Source organism: Lethenteron reissneri, chromosome 5 (assembly GCF_015708825.2).
Source record: "Lethenteron reissneri isolate LAM-NWPU_2019-01 chromosome 5, ASM1570882v1, whole genome shotgun sequence".
NCBI lineage: Eukaryota > Metazoa > Chordata > Hyperoartia > Petromyzontiformes > Petromyzontidae > Lethenteron > Lethenteron reissneri.
In genome coordinates, this window is record NC_083783.1 from 721,496 (window position 1) to 741,681 (window position 20,186).

Consider the following 20,186-nt stretch of genomic DNA (forward strand, 5'->3'; position numbering starts at 1 on the left):
AGCCATCAGGTTTCTTCTCAAACACAACATCCAGGAATGGTAGCTTACCATCCTTCTCCACTTCCATGGTGAATTTGATGGATGGGTGTATGGAGTTAATGTGGTCGAGAAATTGGTTCAATGCTGGCAGGCCATGTGGCCAAATGACAAAAGTGTCATCCACATACATCTTCCACAGGGAAGGATGTAGGGTGGATGTCTAGATGGCGTCAGTCTCAAATTTCTCCATGAAAACATTTGCTATCACCGGTGACAAGGGTGAACCCATGGGGGTACCCTCATTTTGTTTGTAGAAAGTACCATTCCAGGTGAAGTACGTGTTGGTAAGGCAGTGCCTAACCAGAGCAGGAACATCAGGGTTCAGTCCATTGTGGACTAAGTCTTCAATTATTGCTATGGTGTCAGGCACCGGGACCTTGGTGAACAGAGAAACCACATCAAAGCTGACGAGGTAATCATCCGGAGACAGTGAAATGTCCTTGATTAGAGAGACCAAGTGAGCTGAGTTATGTACTGCTGAGGTAGTCTTGCCAGTGTAAGGAAGCAAGGTATCTGATCGTGGACACGATGGGCCGAAGTGGAGTGCCTTCTTTATGGATCTTGGGAAGACCATAGAATCTGGGTGGTCGAGCAGCCGAAGGTTTTAGGAAGGGCCGTTTGACTGGTTCGATTAGAGAAGTCGAACTGGTAATGAAATTGTTGGTTTTAGTCGTCAGGCTGTTAGTAGAATCTTTGTTGATTTTGGAGTAGCTACCATCATTTAGACGGTCCTGGATTTTGTTGTTGTATGTGGTTTTATCCATGATGACAGTGGCATTGCCCTTGTCGGCCGAGAGGATGACTATGTCATCCCTCTTTTTCAAATTTGCGAGTTCCGTCTTTGCTGCTGTTGCTAATGGGTTTCTTAGCATTTTTGAGGATAGTGGCAATTTCAGCTCCAGCAACGTCTGTTTGGATGTGTCCCAAGCCTTTGAGGGCTACATCGACCTGGGAGATTATATCATCCACTGGGATATGTTTGGTGGTAACTGCGAAATTCAGTCCCTTAGCTAGTACCGATTTAGGTTGTCAGAGATTGGGATGCTACTCTGATTGATGACAATCTTGTTAACATCTAACTTGTTAATGTGTGGATCTGGCTTCTCTTTTGACAGGAGGTTGAATTTAGCGATCAAGTTAGCTTTACATTTGGTTGACAATGAATTAGCAGAGGAGACTCATGTTATCAACACGGTCCCAATCAGAAGGGGATATTTTTTCTGTTAATATTAAGTGTGATTGTAAGAGAGTCTTGTCTAAATTATCCAGCTCAAATCGGAGCAATTTTATTCTCTCTGAGATCAGTGACAGGCTAGCGTTAAACAAGATCCGTTTAGCGTGAGAAGAAGTGACAGCAGCAGAAGTGAGTGCAAATGCGAGAGGTATTACCTTGTTGTCGCGGTATCGCTTGAGGAAGGTTAGCGACTCGATTAGTTGTGCCTTTTTGTCCCGTTGTCTGTTAAAAGCTCTAACAGAACGGTACTCGAATTGTAAATATTGTAGGTTTACTGTCAAACACAAGGTGTGCTGAACTAGTAACTAATCGACACATTTTGTTTAAGTGACAAACTTTACTAACTGGCTGTGTCACCTGGTGGTGGCGGGTTTAACGACATTTACAATTCGAGTAACAGCGACGTTTTCGCCGGTAATTACAACAACCAGCTTCATCAAGCGACAGCCAACTCTGGCTGTTTCGAGTCTGTGAAAGTGATCCGATTTGCAGCAAGCCTTGTGCAACGTTTGCCACAATTGAATGAAATAGAAACGGTGGATGACGCCTAGTACAGTATTCCATCGGGATGTTACGTGTGCCCTCACAACATTTAGATTGTTGTCCTAGTCGTGTTTAGTGTCTGTTTTAAAGTTTGTATGATGCTCTTTAGCAGTGAGAGAAATTATCAGGTATTTGGAAGTGACATGTGAAAAATGTGTAGGAGGGGGATTTATACTGCAAATAAGGTGTTAGGCACACTCACTCCGGAGCGTATATACCTAAGTAGATTGCACCAAGAGGCCGTAAGTGCGCTGGATTGCAACTAGCACGTCCGATCCCTAAGTGGTTTGTTTGTTTTTACCAGATAATATTGGTCGCAAAAGCCTATGCAGTTAAAGCACGTGATAATTACAAGGCGATTACCTTCTTAAAGCAGGAGTCGCAAAAGTCCTCTCGGCAATGCATGCAGGACAGGACGGCTTTCTGCCGCTCGCATTCGGCACAGCGCCTCTCCTTTCCAGCTGAAATGCAGCCGACAACAGCAGCGGCAGCGATCCACACGTCAGTGAGTCAGTCGGTCAGTGGGGGTTCCTCGCTTGCCTGTCTACAAGGCAACACACTTTGGAGCCAACAGAACCGAAGAGTGAAAACCACCACTACCACCACACTGTTGATCAATCAGCCCTGTCCATTGTTTCCTTAAACCTCGATAGTTTTTCAAGTGCCTAACATTTGTTTACTCCTATGAAATTGGCATGAATAAACATATAGACAAAAATAAAATATCCTACTATAGTTAGTGTATTTACCGTACTGTACTTAGCACTCCAATCTCAAAGACTCTGCATGAATTGGAGGTGGCTATTCAGAGATTAAATCCAACTCAATCATCAGCTATAATGTAGGTTCGCCGGATAAGCCCGGAACCGCCGGATGTTGAAAACTGCATAATCGTACACCGGATAATCGATGTTTTATTGTATTGCCAGAGCCTCATTAATTTAGGTTTTTAGAATGAGTGAAGCAGCCATGCATGATCTGGTGAGCTTACAATGGTAATCGTACTAGCGATAACAAAATAACTTATTGAGCTTGCACAAGTTTATTGTTTTTCACGACAAAATCATAATACAACACGTAAAAAAGCTTCCCATGTATTTTTCATACTACCGCATCATATAGACATGCATCAACAACTCTATAAATAAAATGTGGTGACGTGTCACGATCCCCCCACCACATGTACTGGTCAGGTTCAAGCGAACATCGTCCGGGATCCCCCGGGTCTCCCGGAGGGCTCCTCCTCCGTCCGTATGCAAGAGCTGATGCGACTTCACTTGGCTCCTACCAAGGTTTTGTTTGGACCTGAGAGGCGTGGGGAGTGGGGGGGCGGAAGACAGTGAGTGGCACAAAGGGAGGAGTCGTGGTGCGCAACAACTCCACTTGAGATATTCAATTCTCCATTCACTCAGAATTAATCTCCTCCCATTATAGACTTACTTGATTTTAACCCGGTTGAAAGTAACAGAAAATATACTAAAACAAAGTAACTGGGTCACTCCTGCCTGCTAAACGGCGGTTTTACTCACAAAACAATGGCAGCATTCCTATCCTGATGATTCATTCCTATCTTTTCATATTCCCATCCTGATGATTCCGTGTGATCCAAAGCCTGCCTCCAGATCACACTTAGAACCTGAAATTACCACCACTAAGCAAGTGTCAACAATTTTTTAGTTTTTTTATGAATCTGTAGCTTCGTTACACAAAAATCAGTTTTTAGTGGTTGAATCGTTAACAAAAATATTATTTAAGGTTTAAAAGGTCAAAAGGCTCAGAAAAAATGGCATGGCTCTTTCAGAAAAAAAAGAGCCAGGGAGAAAGCGAGGTGTTTGGGAATACGATAGGTTCGCAGGATGAGAACGTGCCCTATTTCTTATGCCATTTGCCACAACATCAAAGCATCAACTAGCGACAGCATCTGAAGACGCTGTGCAATGAGGAATGATTACCCTCTTCCTTCAGCTCGCAAATCCTCAAGACTAGTTTTTCAAGTAGGTGCTGCTGCATTGGGGACGTTTGGCCAGTTAAACCAGTTTTTTTTATCATTACCGTGGGACACCGCACGAGTATTTGTATGCTGCCACAACTCCAAGTGAATAGAAATCCAGAGGCAGCTGAGAAAAGCCACCGGCTCCAGGAATCCTGGTCACCATCTGCACCACGCCCGGGGCACAATCGGCGGCACACAACCACATCAACACCACGTTAAAACAACTTAGGAGTGTCCTTTTCTGAACCAATCCGTAATGTGCGCAGCTCTCCCGACTCCCATCAACTTCTTAAAAAAAATTTTAAACCTCTGACTAATGTTTGCAAGCGAGTGTGATATCTGAGTATGGGATAATGCTCATCACTCTCCTCTCCACATTCATCCAAAATGTGCCCAGACTTAAAGTTAGTGGTTTAATCGGCAGTGGTGTAATTTACGCAGCTGTCTACAGGAAAATCTCTGTATCCGGAATCCATGATATCTGGGTTATACTGGTAGGAACGAAGTGGACCAGCCACCAATAGATTATTTCGTCCGTCCGTTTGTCCGTCCGTCCGTCCGTGTAGCAACATCGCCCCCTACTGCAAACACTTGGCATGACCCTACAAAAACCTTTAGACTCAGTGACGCTTTCCTGGCTAAACAAGTGTAACATTCCCTTATAATTCCCTCAGATAGCTTTTAATTAAAACATTTAAATAAATTAGGCTTTCCTGGCTAAACACGTGTAACATTCCCTTATAATTCCCTGAGATAGCTTTTAATTGAAACTTTTAAATTAAATAAAAAAACTCACAGCGCCCTAAAGCCTACAGCTAGGCCTAAAGCCTAGAACTAGGCTTGAAACTCTCCCTTCGTATCGTACCCCCGCGTGTGTGAAAGGGAGTTAATGTTTAACAATGTTACATTCCCTGATGTTTTTTAATAGAAACATTTACATTTAAAGCTTTTACATAAATAATTAAAACATTTATATTAACAATTAACTCACGGCGGCCTAAAGCCTACAGCTAGGCCTAAAGCCTAGACTTAGGCCTGAAACTCTCCCTTCGTATCGTACCCCCGCGTGTGTGAAAGGGAGTTAATGTTTAACAATGTTACATTCCCTGATGTTTTTTAATAGAAACATTTAAATTTTAAGCTTTTACATTAATAATGAAAACATTTAAATTAAAAATTTACTCACAGCAGCCTAAAGACTACAGCTAGGCCTAAAGCCTTGAACTAGGCCTGAAACTCTCCCTTCGTATCGTACCTTCGCGTGTGTGAAAGGGAGTTAATGTTTAACAATGTTACATTCCCTGATGTTTTTTAATAGAAACATTTACATTTAAAGCTTTTACATTAAAAACAACTCCCTACCCCCCCCCCCCCCTCGTCGGCGGCTCTCCAGCCGAGAGCTCGGACAGGGAATCTCTCCCTCGCTTGGGGTGTATTGGGCGGGGCTACAGCAGCAGGGGGCGGGGCTCTGCGGGGATGGACGGGGCAACGGCGGCAGGGGGCGTGGGCACGAGGTGGAGGGCGGGGCTACGCGGGGTTGGGGCGGGGTTACGGCGGTAAGGGGCGGGGCAACGAGCTGGGGGCGGGGACACCGAGATGGGGCGGGGCCACGGGTGGCCGGGGCGGGGTTACGCGGGTGGAGGGCGGGGCCACGTCGCATCCACTTATTGGCGGCCATTTTTTGCCATTTCATTTTATCATAGCCATTCTATTCTTCGTTCCTACCAGCCCATCCCGCAGGGTCCTGTTATTTATGGTTCACCACATTTTCCAAGAGCATACAACGTTTCAAGAAAGAAACAGCCTAAATTTTAACTTTGATGCAAGAAATAATATCCTCTTTTCACAGAGGTATTCACCAGTCAGTTGTAGAGCATTTTATAAGCTGCTTGTAGAGAAGCAGTGGGGCCCTTTAGAGAGTACAGTGTACAGTAGTACAGTACAATGAGACAACATGAGGTTAGGCAGCACATGGCGTATACCCACTTCACTCAAGAGTCACACTTATAACACCACTACAAACGTATAACTCGCTACACACGTAAAACGTAATGTAAGACTACACTGTGTATAGTATAGAGTATTGAGAATAGGTTTTCCACTTTTTTCTGGCAACAAAACAGGTGTTAAGATGTTAAAACACCAAACTGAAACCTTTTACAAGGAATCCTGTCTGCATTAACCACAATACTTGTGGTCAGAATGCAATCAAAAAACATACTCTGATATATTATGCATTGTCTTTGAAACTGATTGGTCCACACCAGAGACGGCTTTCTTTGGAGCCTAGTCTCAAACGGTGTTAGACCAGAGGATGCCAAAAGGTGTTACAAAAGGGGAAAACCTATTCTCATATTTTGGTACTGGCAAAGGAGGTTCCATAAACAGGACCCTGCGGGGTGGGCTGGTACGAACGAATAACCAAAGAATATAAACATAATGTATTATTACACTTGTTTAGCCAGGAAAGCCCCACTGAGTCCAAAGGTTTTTGTAGGGTCCTGCCAAGTGTTTGCAGTAGGGGGCGATGTTGCTACACCTAATCGGACGATCCGAAGGGAGATTTTGAGGCCTAGTTCTAGGCTTTAGGCCTAGCTGTAGGCTTTAGGGCGCTGTGACCTAATTTTTAATTGAAATGTTTTAATTATTAATGTATAATTAAAATGTTTTAATTATTAATGTAAAAGCTTTAAATGTAAATGTTTCTATTTTAAAACATCAGGGAATGTAACATTGTTAAACATTAACTCCCTTTCACACACGCGGGGGTACGATACGAAGGGAGACTGTGAGGCCTAGTTCTAGGCTTTAGGCCTAGCTGTAGGCTTTAGGGCGTTGTGAGTTTTTTATTTAATTTGAAAGTTTTAATTAAAAGCTATCTCAGGGAATTATAAGGGAATGTTACACTTGTTTAGCCAGGAAAGCCTCATTAATTTAAATGTTTTAATTAAAAGCTATCTGAGGGAATTATAAGGGAATGTTACACTTGTTTAACCTGGAAAGCGTCACTGAGTCTAAAGGTTTTTGTAGGGTCATGCCAAGTGTTTGCAGTAGGGGGCGATGTTGCTACACGGACGGACGGACGAAATAACCTATTGTAGGCTGGTCCACTTCGTTCCTACCAGTATAAAGTATAGAGTACCGTCACGATACAGCACAACGCGATCACCATGGCGGATTGTTTACAAACTGAGATTTCCGCGAGGCGCCACCAACCGGGCAGCATCCTGAAGATCCCGTAAACAACGGAACTATGAGAAGTGCACGGCAAGTTGCCGGACAAATGGCTGTCGGAATTTTTCCGGGTGACGGAAGGGTTAGGTTCCCAAGAGCGATCCGTAACCCGATTTTTCCATGTCGAAAACTGAACAATTTTCCCCTAAAATCAAGATACCTTCCTAAAGCAGGAAATAGTTGTTCCTCCCCCACTCGATTACTTGTTCGTTTTCTGTCAGTACTTTATCGCGCTGTCGTTTGTTTTCTATCGCTGCCTGTATCATCACTCTACATACGCTCTGCATTTCCTAGGATTCTTTCATTTCTTCAAATATCGATCCGAACATTGCCTATAATTAAATGACTGGAACATACTGTATCCAATTGACTATGAAGACCAAGAAACATTTTTACATGAATTGTTAACAGAAAGGAGTCACTTCCGAATGTTCGTTTACCATGCATTAGGCTTGGCCTAGAATTCTCCGGTCACTGTTGGCTGAGACTATAAACAATCAAAGTGGAATTGTGTTAAATTAAGTACATACAGTAAATAACTGATAAAAAAAATGTACTTCAAACAAAGAAAACTAGCAATAGAAATATGGGGAAAAAAGATAGTTCTAAGTACAGAAAACATTTACTTAACGCTATGAAAAGATAATTACGTAACACTACAATAAATTCGTTAATCTTAGAGAAGCTCGAGCGAGACGTAAGGTTGCCCCCGACCCCGCCTTACGTCTCACTCCACAGTATTCATCCGCAACCTCACCACGCTGCACTATTCGCTCTTACGTAATTAACGCAAAAATGTCCGCATATAGAATTTTTTTACTTACATGATTTATGGGGACTGTCTGTACATGAAAAAAGATTCGCATTGCCGTCTACGACAGATACTGGTTAGTTAAGAGCATTCCAGATGGTAGAGTGCCGGATAACAAGAGATTTTACTGTATTTCAATACACCTTTATACTCTCCAATACACCAGTGTACTGCATTAGTCACAAATTGTAATGTTTTGTTTACGTGACAAACCTTACTAATAGGCATGTCGGGTGGTGGCGGATTTAACGACATTTATATTTACGCAATATAACCCAAAAAACTCTATTATGGATAAATTGATCGAGAAAGCCTGCTACGTGTTAAACTGACAGCTTGGTAGTTTAACCTTACAATGTAAAGCAATAGCCTATTCTAAAAAAAGAGCGTACAAAGAGATGGCGTCACTGTTTCTTCCTCTCAGATCACTTGCAAAATACAAGGAAACGATTGCAAACATGGCAGAGTGAGTAAAACTTGTCGCTGCGAATCACAGACAGACGCAAGTGGCATCTTATCTAGTTGATTCGCATCCATCCATTTTGGTCACTTGCTAAAGATATTTGTCAATTCCTGTAGAACTTAGTTTTCACCTTCTTGGTTCTTTCGGTAAAGTCACGTAGAAAAGCAGACCTGAAACACGGTAGGACGAACACCTCAGCCGTGGCAGACCATTGTTATAATTCAATGGGCTCACATGACATTGACTTCTCCAAGATGGAGGTTCTCTGCAAGCCATCTGGCTACCATGAGAGATTCATTCATGAGGTCATCCACATATACAAACAGAGACAATTTCAACCGAGAAGATGGATTCTGGCTCAGCAATCATTGGAAAGACATGATAAACCATTTCTGGTCTTGATTGATTGTGTTCACGTTTACGGTGACTTTCAGACCACAGTCCATTCGCTGGCATTGACTATATATCTTTTGTGTTCTCCTCACGGATCGGAGTCTTTGCCCTGCTGCAAGTCTCCTGCTGCCACTCTCCCATTACATGTTTCTTTGCCTCCTCTTGGTGCCTTTTACGTGACGGTCAATGGTATGGTGTATAGCAGATTGTATAATAATAAATAGTATAATAGTGTAATGTATAATATAATGTATAAGGTAATATTTCGATGTAAAGCTTTCGTGACTGCAGGGATTCATATTCTTGGTTCTTTCGGTAAAGTCACGTAGAAGGGAAAAAATTAAATAATAAAATCAAACATAATATAATAAAATTATCACGACGTTTCGGCCACAATGCAAGCAGCCGTCCTAAGGTGAAGCTGTCTTTCCGACAGCTCTGTTTCTTCGCCTGAGGACGGCTGCTTGCGTTGTGGCCGAAACGTCGTGAGAATTTTATTATATGTGTTATTTTTATTATTTTATTATTTCCCTTCTACGTGACTTTACCGAAAGAACCAAGAATATAAGGTAATATATAGTATCGCAATTGTATAGTGAATATACAGCAGTGTGGTATACAGTAGGGTTTGTAAAATACATAGTGTAATATTACAATGTATAGTGTATAGTAACGCAATGTATAATTCAATGTTGGGGTTTGTTTGTCTATGGCAGTGTTAGTACGAGGTATAGTCGTGTGATGTTGAAAAAAGTTTAGTTGGAGGCATATTATGTTTTTTGCGACATAGAAGTGTAATATATAATGACTTGTTAGCAGCTCAGCTTATTGGAAAGTATATTGAGTACATCAGGCATGTCCAAAGTCCGGCCTGCGGGCCAATCACGGCCCGCGGTCAGATTTCATACGGCCCGCAGCTTCGGTCTTATAATGTGTTATTCATGGCTCGCTAGCTCTGTCAGAATAAATAAATCATAAAACTTCCTCCTTCCGCCACACGGTGGCAGCACCATTCTAATGCCCTCTGGCTTTGCATACGTGCTGCGAACCCTTCTCGAATTATTTCTGCCATGGCGACTGCAAAAATAAAAGAGAAAAGTTGACAGTGAGGGCCGCCGCTTTCAGGAGCGGTGGGAATTACAATACATCTTCACTGGAAATCGAGGCAATTGTGTTTGTCTAATTTTTAAAGAGACGGATGCCTCAGTTAAGGATTTCAACGTAAAGAGACACTACAAAACTAAACATGCTACAACATACGACAAGCTAACAGGGAGTGACCGCACTGAAAAAGTGAAGCAACTCCGTGCTGCTCTGGCATCGCAACAGCGATTCTTCACGCGGGCCTGTGAGTCAAAGGAAAACATCACAAAAGCCAGCTACGAAGTGGCCATGTTAATAGCTAAACATGGCAAACCTTTTACTGAAGGTGCATTTATCAAAGACTGTGTCATGAAAATGGTGGAGGACATTTGCCCCGAGAAGAAGCAAGAATTTATGAATGTTTGCCTGTCACGCAACACTGTGGCATGGAGAGTTGAGGACATATCATCAGATATTCAGAGACAACTGGGGTACAGGGTGTGGCTTTTGATTATTTCTCATCAGCCTGCGATGAAAGCACCGATGCATCTGACACTGCACAACTACTTATTTTTTTTAAGGCGGAGTTGATGACAACCTGAATGTGACAGAGGAGCTGCTTGACCTCAAAAGCCTTAATGGGCAAACCAGAGGAACAGATTTTTTCGTTTCTGTTTGTGAAGCTGTTGATGATATGAAACTACCATGGAGTAAAGTTTCTGGGATCATTACCGATGGTGCACCTGCCATGGCTGGTGAGTGAAGTGGATTGTCCACACTGATCTGCAACAAAGTCAGCGAAGAAGCAGGCTCTCTGCGCCAAACATCTCAAATTTGTCGATGTTATGAAACCAGTGGCAAAGGCAATCAATTATATTCGCTCTAAAGCTCTATACCACTGACAGTTTCAGCAGTTCTTGCATGACATCCAGGCTGAATACGGTGACGTAATATATCACAACGATGTGAGGTGGCTAAGTCGGAGGTCCGCACTGCAGCGATTTTTCTCTCTCAAAGAGGAAATTGGACATTTTTTGGGTGAGAAGGGACAACCAATAGAAGAACTGTCCGATCCTGTATTGTTGGCAAATCTGGCTTTTTTGGTTGACATAACGAAGCATCTGAATGCGCTGAATGTTAATCTTCAAGGAAAAGATGCAGTGGTGAGCCAGCTATATGCTCACATCAAGGCCTTTGGAACCAAACTGCAACTTTTCCAAAGACACTTGTCCCAAACAGAGCCCTGCACCGCGCACTTCCCAGCTTTGAAAGAGGTCATTGACAGTTTCCCACATGACAACATCGGTGCGGAAATTAAGAGTTATGCAACAGCTATCGCAACTCTTTCTGTGGAATTTAACAAACGCTTTCGGGACTTTGCAGTTATTGAAAAGGACATGTTGCTTTTCTCTTTTCCCTTCTCCGTGGACCCTGATGACCAGCAGTGTTCTCTTGTTGACTTTTACCGGCAGCTGGACAAAAGCAGGTTTCCCTAAATGCGGTCATTCGCTAAGAAAATGCTGAGCTTATTCGGCTCCACATATTTGTGTGAGCAAACATTCTCAATCATGAACTTAAATAAGAACCGATTGAGGTCAAGGATGAGTGACTCCCACTTGCGTGGCATTTTACACATCTCAACCACTGCCTTCAAGCCAGACCTGGTCTCTTTACTGAAATCTATATCTCAGTATCAACCTTCTCATTAGTATCAGCAAGTTATCTGTTCCTTGATCAATCTGAAATTGAGTGTTTTGAACGCTCACATCTGTCACTATTAACAGTGAAAAGCCTAAAGCACACTAATGCACTTGGACTTATGGCACTTGTTTTATTAAACTCTTGAATAAGATTTGGTTAGAACTGTTGATGTTATGTACCTGTAGATGTGACACAAACTAATGCTTTCTGAAAGATCTTGTAAAAGCCAAGGGCAAAATTCACTCTTTTAAAAGTTTAATGATAACAGACCACTTTGCATTACTTATAACTCCTGTTAAAAATGTTCATGAGGTAAAGATATTTAACTCATGGAAATTTAAGGTATTCTATACAGTTTGTTCAATGTTATCTGACTGAATTAAAGGCAGAATTGTGTTTTTAGAGTTGTTCACGTCTGCCTGAGTGACTTATATTTGGTTACATTGTCATTTGAAAAATAAAGGTAATTGTGACAATGAAAATTGTTTTATAACAGTGTGTGTTTTCACGTAACTTTTGTGATAAAAAAATGTCGGAAGGAACTATTGGCCCCCGGGCATCTTCACTTCATCAAATTTGGCCCTCTTTGCAAAAAGTTTGGACACCCCTGGAGTACATTGATTATATTGATGTAGTTTATATTTTTTTTTTACATCGGTTTATTGTATGGTAGTAGGGTAGATGCAGTTCTTTAGCGTCAATATGCTAAATTCCTCTCTTGATATGTAAACTCAGCTTATTGAAGAGTATACTGATTATTTTATCGGTTCACTATATGGTAGTAATTATATAGTGTAGCATATGCCCAGTTGCTTAATGTTAATAGTTTAGCTTATTGGAGAGCATATTGAGTACATTGATTATATTGATGTGATTTTATATTTAGTTTTTTCACATCGGTTCATTGTATGGTAGTAGAGTAGTTGCAGTTGTTTAGCATCAATATGCTAAATTCCTCTTTTGATATGTAAACTTAGCTTATTTGAGAGTATATTGATTATAAAGATGTAGTTTATATTTTAGTTTTTTATTGGTTCACTATATGGTAGTCATTATATAGTGTAGTGTATACCCAATTACTTAATGCTAATAGCTCAGCTTATTGGAGACTATATTGAGTACATTGATTATATTGATGTAGTTTATATTTAGCTTTTTCGCATCGGTTTATTGTAGGGAAGTGGGGTAGTTGCAATTCTTTAGCGTCAATATGCTAAATTCATCTGTTGATATGTAAACTCCTTTGTCACGGCTCTCTGCTCCTCCCACCCAGCTTATAAATGTGCTGCCAAGCTTAGCAGTGGTCATTACAAAGCTGTCTTTCAGACAGCTCTGTTATTCACCTGAGGACGGATGCTTGTGTTGTGGCCGAAACGTCGTGAGAATTGTATTGTTGGATTTCTATTATTTTTTTATTTCCCTTCTACGTGACTTTACCGAAAGAACCAAGAAGATGAATCCCTGCAGTCATGAAAGCTTTAAATCGAAATTTTGTTTTCACCGTTAACAAATTAATCTGGATGTATATAATTCGGGATACAAAGGGTTAGTCAGTCAGTCTCTTTGGCTCATATTTGCAGGTTGTTTTTTCCACTGTAGTAGCGCCCAGTTACGCCACTCGGGGCTTCACACGCAACTAGCCAAGAGGCATTTTACATGCTTTTATTTAATTCACTCTGTCTGTTGTTGCCGTATCCTCAAATCTTGTAACTCAATTTTAACCCACTTCCCAATGTGGTATCGACTGCAAACTTGGTATACTTATGTCATACTGATGACAATACTATATTGTATCATAAAAAATGTAAACGATCTTTTCACATGCTTTCTATTAACTCACTGGCTGTTGTTGTTGTCGTATCCTCAAATCTTGTAACTTAATTTTAACCCACTTCCTAATGTGGTATCGACTGCAAAGTTGGTATACGTATGTCATACTGACAAGTAAACCCGTAAAAACAAAGTTTTTCACTCTAAATCCTTTATATGCGTGGCGGCTAGAGTTCTCTCGTCCTCTGGCTTGAGATGGCTGCAATCTATGGGTCAGATGATTGTCTGCCAGTATTAAGCAATTGGTAATTCAATATTTAATTAGTTTTCCCTAAACAGTGTAAAATTTTGGAAAAAAAAATTCACGAAAATTAATTGTCACACACAACGAGTCTGTGTGGAAAATGTCAGCTCGATTGGATCACGGGAAGTGGGTTAAAAAACGAGCGAAAGATTTGCTCGTTCCTAAGCAAGCAAGCGAACTTAATATAAAGGATTTAAAAATATATTTGCCTGTGGAGGACGCGGGGATCGATCCCGCGACCTTTGGCATGGGAAGCGAGGGCGCTACTAACTGCGCTACTCCACCACGGCCTGTGGAGGGGTTACACTCTGGGCTCTTGCACTGTGATGTTCAGCCAAAGCCATGAATGCGTTATATTTGAATATATGTAAAATATTTTTTTTTTGCCTAAAAAGTGTAAAATTTTGGGAATTTTTTTTCACGAACAATTATTGTCTGGCACAACGAGTCTGTGTGGAAAATGTCAGCTCGATTGGATCACGGGAAGTGGGTTAAAAAACGACCGAAAGATTTGCACGGTCCTAAGCAAGCAAGCAAGCACGCGGACTTAATATAAAGGATTTAATAACAATACTATATTCTATATAAAAAAAATATTTTTTTTACATTATTTTTTATATGTTATGTTTCGGCTTGGGTCTAATTGTCCACGCTCAACTAATGTTGGCTGTAAATCACCACGGCCCCTTACGTTATGGCAAGCTTTGCGGCCAATTCCTGGAGTCGTGGAGTTCTGACATTACGAGTACGGTACATTTCATTAAAGCGTGCTTTTTAAAAAGTTTTTTTTAAAATATTACTTATTGATGACATGTTCATGTAAAAAAGACAAAGATCCCCCGTGTAGCCTTAATAGTCTGTTTAGGCAAGTGCTGCTAACGAATAGCATCTATGAAGGCCCACACGGCACACGAGGGGGTGGGTGGCCAACATCACGCCCGACCGCCTATGTCTCCCCAGTGGCGGTGTTTACACATTGCACAACATACTCATTTGAGACTGAGTCAACCTAGGGGAGGCCCAGGACTGGTTCAGATAATCTAACTCGGGTCGCCAGGTTAGTAGCGCAGCGGGCTAACCGCTACACTATCGTACACATGCAGGCAGATATATACACACACACGTACATACACTCGTACGCGCGCGTGCACACAACCATATGTGTGTACGTTGCCGTACGATTGTAATAGCTGTACCTTGCAGGTGGGGCACACAAACTCGCAGCCTGCGCGTGTGCCTTTGTCCTGCAGGCATGCTCCACAGAAGACATGTCCGCACACCAGCAGGTAGGGGCGGCTGTTTGATGCCCCAGGCTCCACTGGGAAACGGACAAATTTAAAATCATGACAGAGGCATGGACGAAGTGCTAAGGCAGCAGCTGACGTGCAAAGACAGCGTCGGCTTTTTCACATTTTAAAGCGGCGACTCATCATCATAGCAGATTAAGGGGGCAAACTCGAGTCTGGAATTACTGTCCGTACAGGTTTTTAGTTTCAATCAAAGACTTGATTATCATTCAATCAGGTATATGATTGAATGACAACCATAGACCTTATTTTCAGTCAATCATGTTTATTATTGAATGACAATCATAGACCTGATTGTCACCCACTGTTGTAAAGATCTGCAACTACTGAACTGTAGAGGCGATCACGTGGATTTCGGAGCAACATATTTGTTCAGTTTAAGCACGTGACTTTTAATAAACATTTCCAAGAATATCAATGGATAACTCTTTTAGATTATTAATTTGGGCTTAAGGGAAAATACATGAGTTATTAATTTATGCCAAAATCTCAGGTGTTCGGTTAATCTGCAAATCAGATAAACCGCACGTGGATAAGCAAGGGTCTACTGGAATGCAAGTTTTTCCTGGGAGGGTTAGGGGTTTAAGGCTATAGGGTTTAAGTCAAGGGGTAGGGAACCCTACAGAATGCAACTTTACTTCCTATGGCATGTGGCCACATGAGGATTGTGAAGAAAAAAGACACACAAACGATGTGTCAACCACTGCAAAACATTCTTAGCTGCACCAATTGAAAACGACAAAAAAACGAACGATTTTCATTTTACCAGGTAAGGTCCACTGAGCTGTGGCTCTTTATCAAAAGCGACCTGGATATCAAAAATGATAGCTCAACGAAGTAGATTATCATGTGGAAATGTATAGCAGCCCAAATACTATAAACGCATGTTCATAAATGTGGAGGGAAAAACCAGAGGACCAGGAGAAAAGTCTTTTCGTCTATGGGGATACATGTAAACTCCAAATATACAGGCGTCAGGGTCGGGATCGAACCCACGACCTCCTGTATACCAGGCGAGATAGTTAACATCTCGAGACCATGGCGCCCCTATTGGGTGGCCAATGTTTTCCATTTGCCAAAGTGTTACCAATTTTAGCAGCCACTCGTCACTGTTGGCTGCTGTTTTTCAATCACTATAAGTGGCAACCCAGGGCTAATGCACTAAGGGAAAAGACCAACAGATAGCAGGGATGCTATAAGCATAGACATTGAGGGTCCTGGCACATGGAAGGAAGCGATGGTGTGGTGTGCAACCAACAACACAGGCTGTGATTACCTCTTGACCTTTGCAGAAGCATTCAAAGTCAACGCTTGCAAGCTGCTGGTGTCTTATATTACATTCACACGCCAGGGTGTAGCTTGAACTCACACGCCAGGGTGTAGTTTCGGAAGCAGCATCTGCAAGAGCGCGAGTTCATCCCCGCGGCGCCTGTGTTCAAGGATGACGACATCTTCACCACGTGCTCTGCTCCAGGCACGGGCAGGTTTAGGCCAGGATTACTGTTGGTACGGCTATTTTAATACAGGCAATCGACAGGAAGGACAAGATCAAAGGATTCGCATAATGCGCATGCATAATTTACATTGACTCATTAATCCCCCCCCCTTGCGCAAGAGCGCAGAAGCGTGGTCTCTATATAAAGAACGAAACCGGTGGACTTCTCCACAAATCTGGCTTTCACCTGATGATGCTAATTGTATTTACTGGCGAAATGTCGGACTCGAATTGTAAATGTTGTGGATTTACTCTCCAACACACTGGTGTGCTGTACTAGTAACGAATTGGCATGTTCTGTTTACGTGACAACCCTTACTCGTGGCGGATTTTAACGACACATTATATATTTACGCGATTTATGCATAACCCATTATATTAATACATTATTTAACCTATGAACTGCATACATTAACAGTACATCTAGCAACTAATTTACCTGGTGGTACCTGCTTGTATTGAACCAATGCTGCTTGAAAATTATACAATGGCAGATGTCGACGATTGGAAGCGTAAAACAACTATTCGGAGTTTGTCCGCTTATTTTATGACCTGCTCAGATCTTTCGGGGACTCAATTCGCTACTTTACGCTCTGAACATCAAGGGCGGCGTAAGAGTTTCTAGAGGCCAGCAGCGTCCTGTTAGTGGTCGTGTAAGCAGCATCACAGCCGTCTTTGCCTCCCAAGTCCGCACAGCAAACAGGGTAATCGTTTAAGGCCGATCTGACCTAAGGGAGGCCCCAAGAAATGGTTTAGATTCGAGTTGCCGCTGTTTCTCCCCGTCAGAAATTAAATTGCCTTCAGGCCTCTTCATGTTACGTCTCAATGAGACTCTACTATCTATGCACATGAGCTAAAGGCGCGTCTGTCTGTGAGCGCCACACCGCCTTACTCGAGACTTTAGGTGTTACTCTTGCCGTCATCTGCTCCTTTAACGGATGTAGAAAGTAAAACAAGTTGTATTGTGTTGAACTTCTTTCGACGTAGTCACCGGTGCTAATCGGAGTGTGCGGAGCAAGAACAACACTAAAACACAAAACGAACGCACGCGCATGTAGGCTGTGCTATAAACAATTACTTTTATTTTCCTATTCGGGAAATAACTATACAGTACAGAAAATTATGAACACGCGGTACACCACCAGTGGCCGTGTCGACTACCGCGTGTGCAGGCGGTGCAACTGCACGGGCCCACACGAGCCGGGAGTGGCTAAAGTGCCACGCCACGTGGAGGAGAGGGGTAATTGGCAGGCTCCATTTTTGTTTCTAGCACAAGGCCCAGAGACTCACGAGCACAGAGACCCAGAGACTCTCGCACAAAGACGCAGAGGAGACTCTTACAGATCGCCAGCGACTAGCAAAGACCCACACGAGACCAACAGACGCTGTACACGGGAGGCCCTCACACTTACGCGGCAGCGAGATCGTGAGCAGGGACGGCGCGACACCACGTGCTCAGTGCGCCAGTCACGTGCTCAGTGCGCCAGTCACGTGCGCCGAGTCACGTGGGGGCGGGCAGCCATCTTGCCTGGGGACAGTACTGCACTGTAACAGCGGGGGAGAGGTGGCGCAGCGGTTAGCGCGGTGCTACGTACGAACCCGGTGAACCGAGGTCGATTACCCGAGTGACGATTATCAGAACCGGTCCAGGGCCTCCCCGAGCTCGACTTAGCCTCAAATGAGTACCCGGTGCTATGTGTAAACATCGTCACTAGGGATACAAAGGCAGCCGGGCGTGGGGTTGGTCACCCACCCCCTCGTGTGCCGTGCCGGCCTGCATAAGTGGTCGCTAACAGCACTTGCCCAACAGTCTGGTAAGGCTATTCGAGGGGTCTTTGTGTGTGTGCGTCTGTGTAAGTGTATGAGTCTGTGTGTGCACGTGTGCTGATCTGAGTGTGTGATTGAGTCTGTATGAGTGTGGGCGTGCACGTGTGTGTGCTTGTTTGTGTGAGAGTCTGTGTGAGCGTGCACATGAGTGTGTCTTGGCCAGACTGGCTTCCCCTGCGTCCCCGCTCCCTCCCTGTGCTGCACTTCCTCTTCCTTCCGGAACCGTCGCTTTCCCCGCTGCTGTGCCTCCTTTCCACCCAGCCCCCTACAAAGCCTTCCTCATCCCCAGATGAAGGGCATCGTGGTGAGGTGGGGTGAGGGGTGGTAAGTGAATGAATGAGTGTGGCACAGTGCCGCCCTTCATAGGCGCTTCTGCTGCTACTCGCTGCTAGCTACTAACAGCACTTTCCCGTACAATCTGGTAAGGCTATATGGGGGGTCTTTGTCGCAGCGCAGCATCGACTGAAGAAGGGGAAGTCACAGAACTGACTCTGATATCATCTTCAGGTGACCTCTTTGCCACACGGCGGACATCGTATTACAGTATCCCCACACGCCCTGTATCTGGAGCGGTGGTGGTGGATGTGTTGTTGCACGTGGCTGCCTGTAACCCAGCACTGTGTGTGGAGGCAGCAGTGAGGGTTGCTGAATCACCACACAAATGTTGTGAAACTCCTTCCCCGTGGGAGCCGAGGTCGCCATCTCCTGGTCTGGCCAGGGTATGGCGGCGCAGCAAGCGGAGACATTTCCATCTCTAGCGGATTACGGTAAATGTTACCCCCTCGCACGCGTTGGTTTTCTCGGGATACAGTACTCTGCTTTCCCCCCATAGAGATGACTAAACATATACCATGCAGAAGGGCCCATTGCCTGAAACATCGCCCATGATACATTTTAATGCAGCAGCGGCATTCACTAATGTGTTCATTCTCTATTGTGTGTTATTTGGGCACCACTGTCAATGCGGTATTGACAAATAATCCCAATATAGGACTACAGAGCTTGGGAATATTGTTGGTAGCGCTGACTCTGGCTGGCTGCAACACAAACACACAACATAGAGCACCAACACATAGCATGCAGCACTAACACACAACACAACAGCACTGACGAACAAAACAACAAGTTTAACGAACAACATATAGCACTAGCTTTACTACCCGGCTTCGCCCGGGAACTTGGATTCACCACGCACGGCCGCCTTTGTCTTCCCAGTGACGATGTTCACACACCACACCAGTTACTCGTTTGAGGCTGAGTCGACCTAGGGGAGGCCCAGGTCCGGTTCAAATAATCGTCACCGGTGGTGGCCGTGAGCGGGAATCGAACTCGGGTCGCCGGGTTAGTAGCGTGGCGCGCTAAGCACGACACTACAATGCGTTACGCTTCCGTTGTAGGATTTGTGTGAGGCGCGCCGATCCGCTGTAGGGTTTTAGTGAGGCGCGCCGATCCGTTGTAGGGTTTGTGTGAGGCGTGCCGATCTGTTGTAGGGTTTTAGTGAGGCGCGCCAATCCGTTGTAGGGTTTTAGTGATGCGCGCCGATCCGTTGTAGGGTTTTAGTGAGGCGCGCCGATCCGTTGTAGGGTTTTAGTGAGGCGCGCCGATCCCCCGCGATACAATAATGCTGTGTAATCGCTATAATTTTATGATTTACCGAGCCTATAATAGTAATTGCACACATTGGGGTGGCGGGGGAGTGAAGAGGACGTGTAACTTTGATGAATTTACCTCAGAGTCGCGTGGTGGGTGTCGAGGCCTAGCACCGCGCAAAGCCTCCGGCCTCGCCTGATTTTCCCACCCGGTTGAGGCTGGGTACGGGTGCGGTCCCCCCCCCCCGCGCTACAATAATACTGTCTAATCGCTATAATTTAATAATCGACCGACCCTATAATAGTAATTGCACACATTGTGGTGGGGGGGGAGTGAAAAGGACGTGAAACTTTGATGAATTTACCTCAGAGTCGCGTGTTAATGCGTGCGCCTATTTTT

At 43.8% G+C, this 20,186-nt stretch overlaps 1 protein-coding gene across 1 annotated transcript in view; it reads right to left on the reverse strand.

The window, feature by feature from the left end:
• The window catches only part of LOC133352783 (uncharacterized), an 83,160-nt gene extending 65,344 nt beyond the window's left edge, over positions 1-17,816 (reverse strand). The window contains exons 1-6 of the mRNA XM_061568663.1: positions 17,783-17,816; positions 16,245-16,340; positions 14,765-14,886; positions 3,869-3,972; positions 3,003-3,121; positions 2,180-2,277 (exon numbers count right to left, since the gene is read on the reverse strand). Of these exons, the coding sequence (XP_061424647.1) occupies positions 2,180-2,277; positions 3,003-3,121; positions 3,869-3,972; positions 14,765-14,886; positions 16,245-16,326 (525 nt within the window). The 5' untranslated portion in view covers positions 16,327-16,340; positions 17,783-17,816. The remainder of the gene's footprint in view (positions 1-2,179; positions 2,278-3,002; positions 3,122-3,868; positions 3,973-14,764; positions 14,887-16,244; positions 16,341-17,782) is intronic.
• Between the last annotated feature and the right edge of the window lie 2,370 nt (positions 17,817-20,186).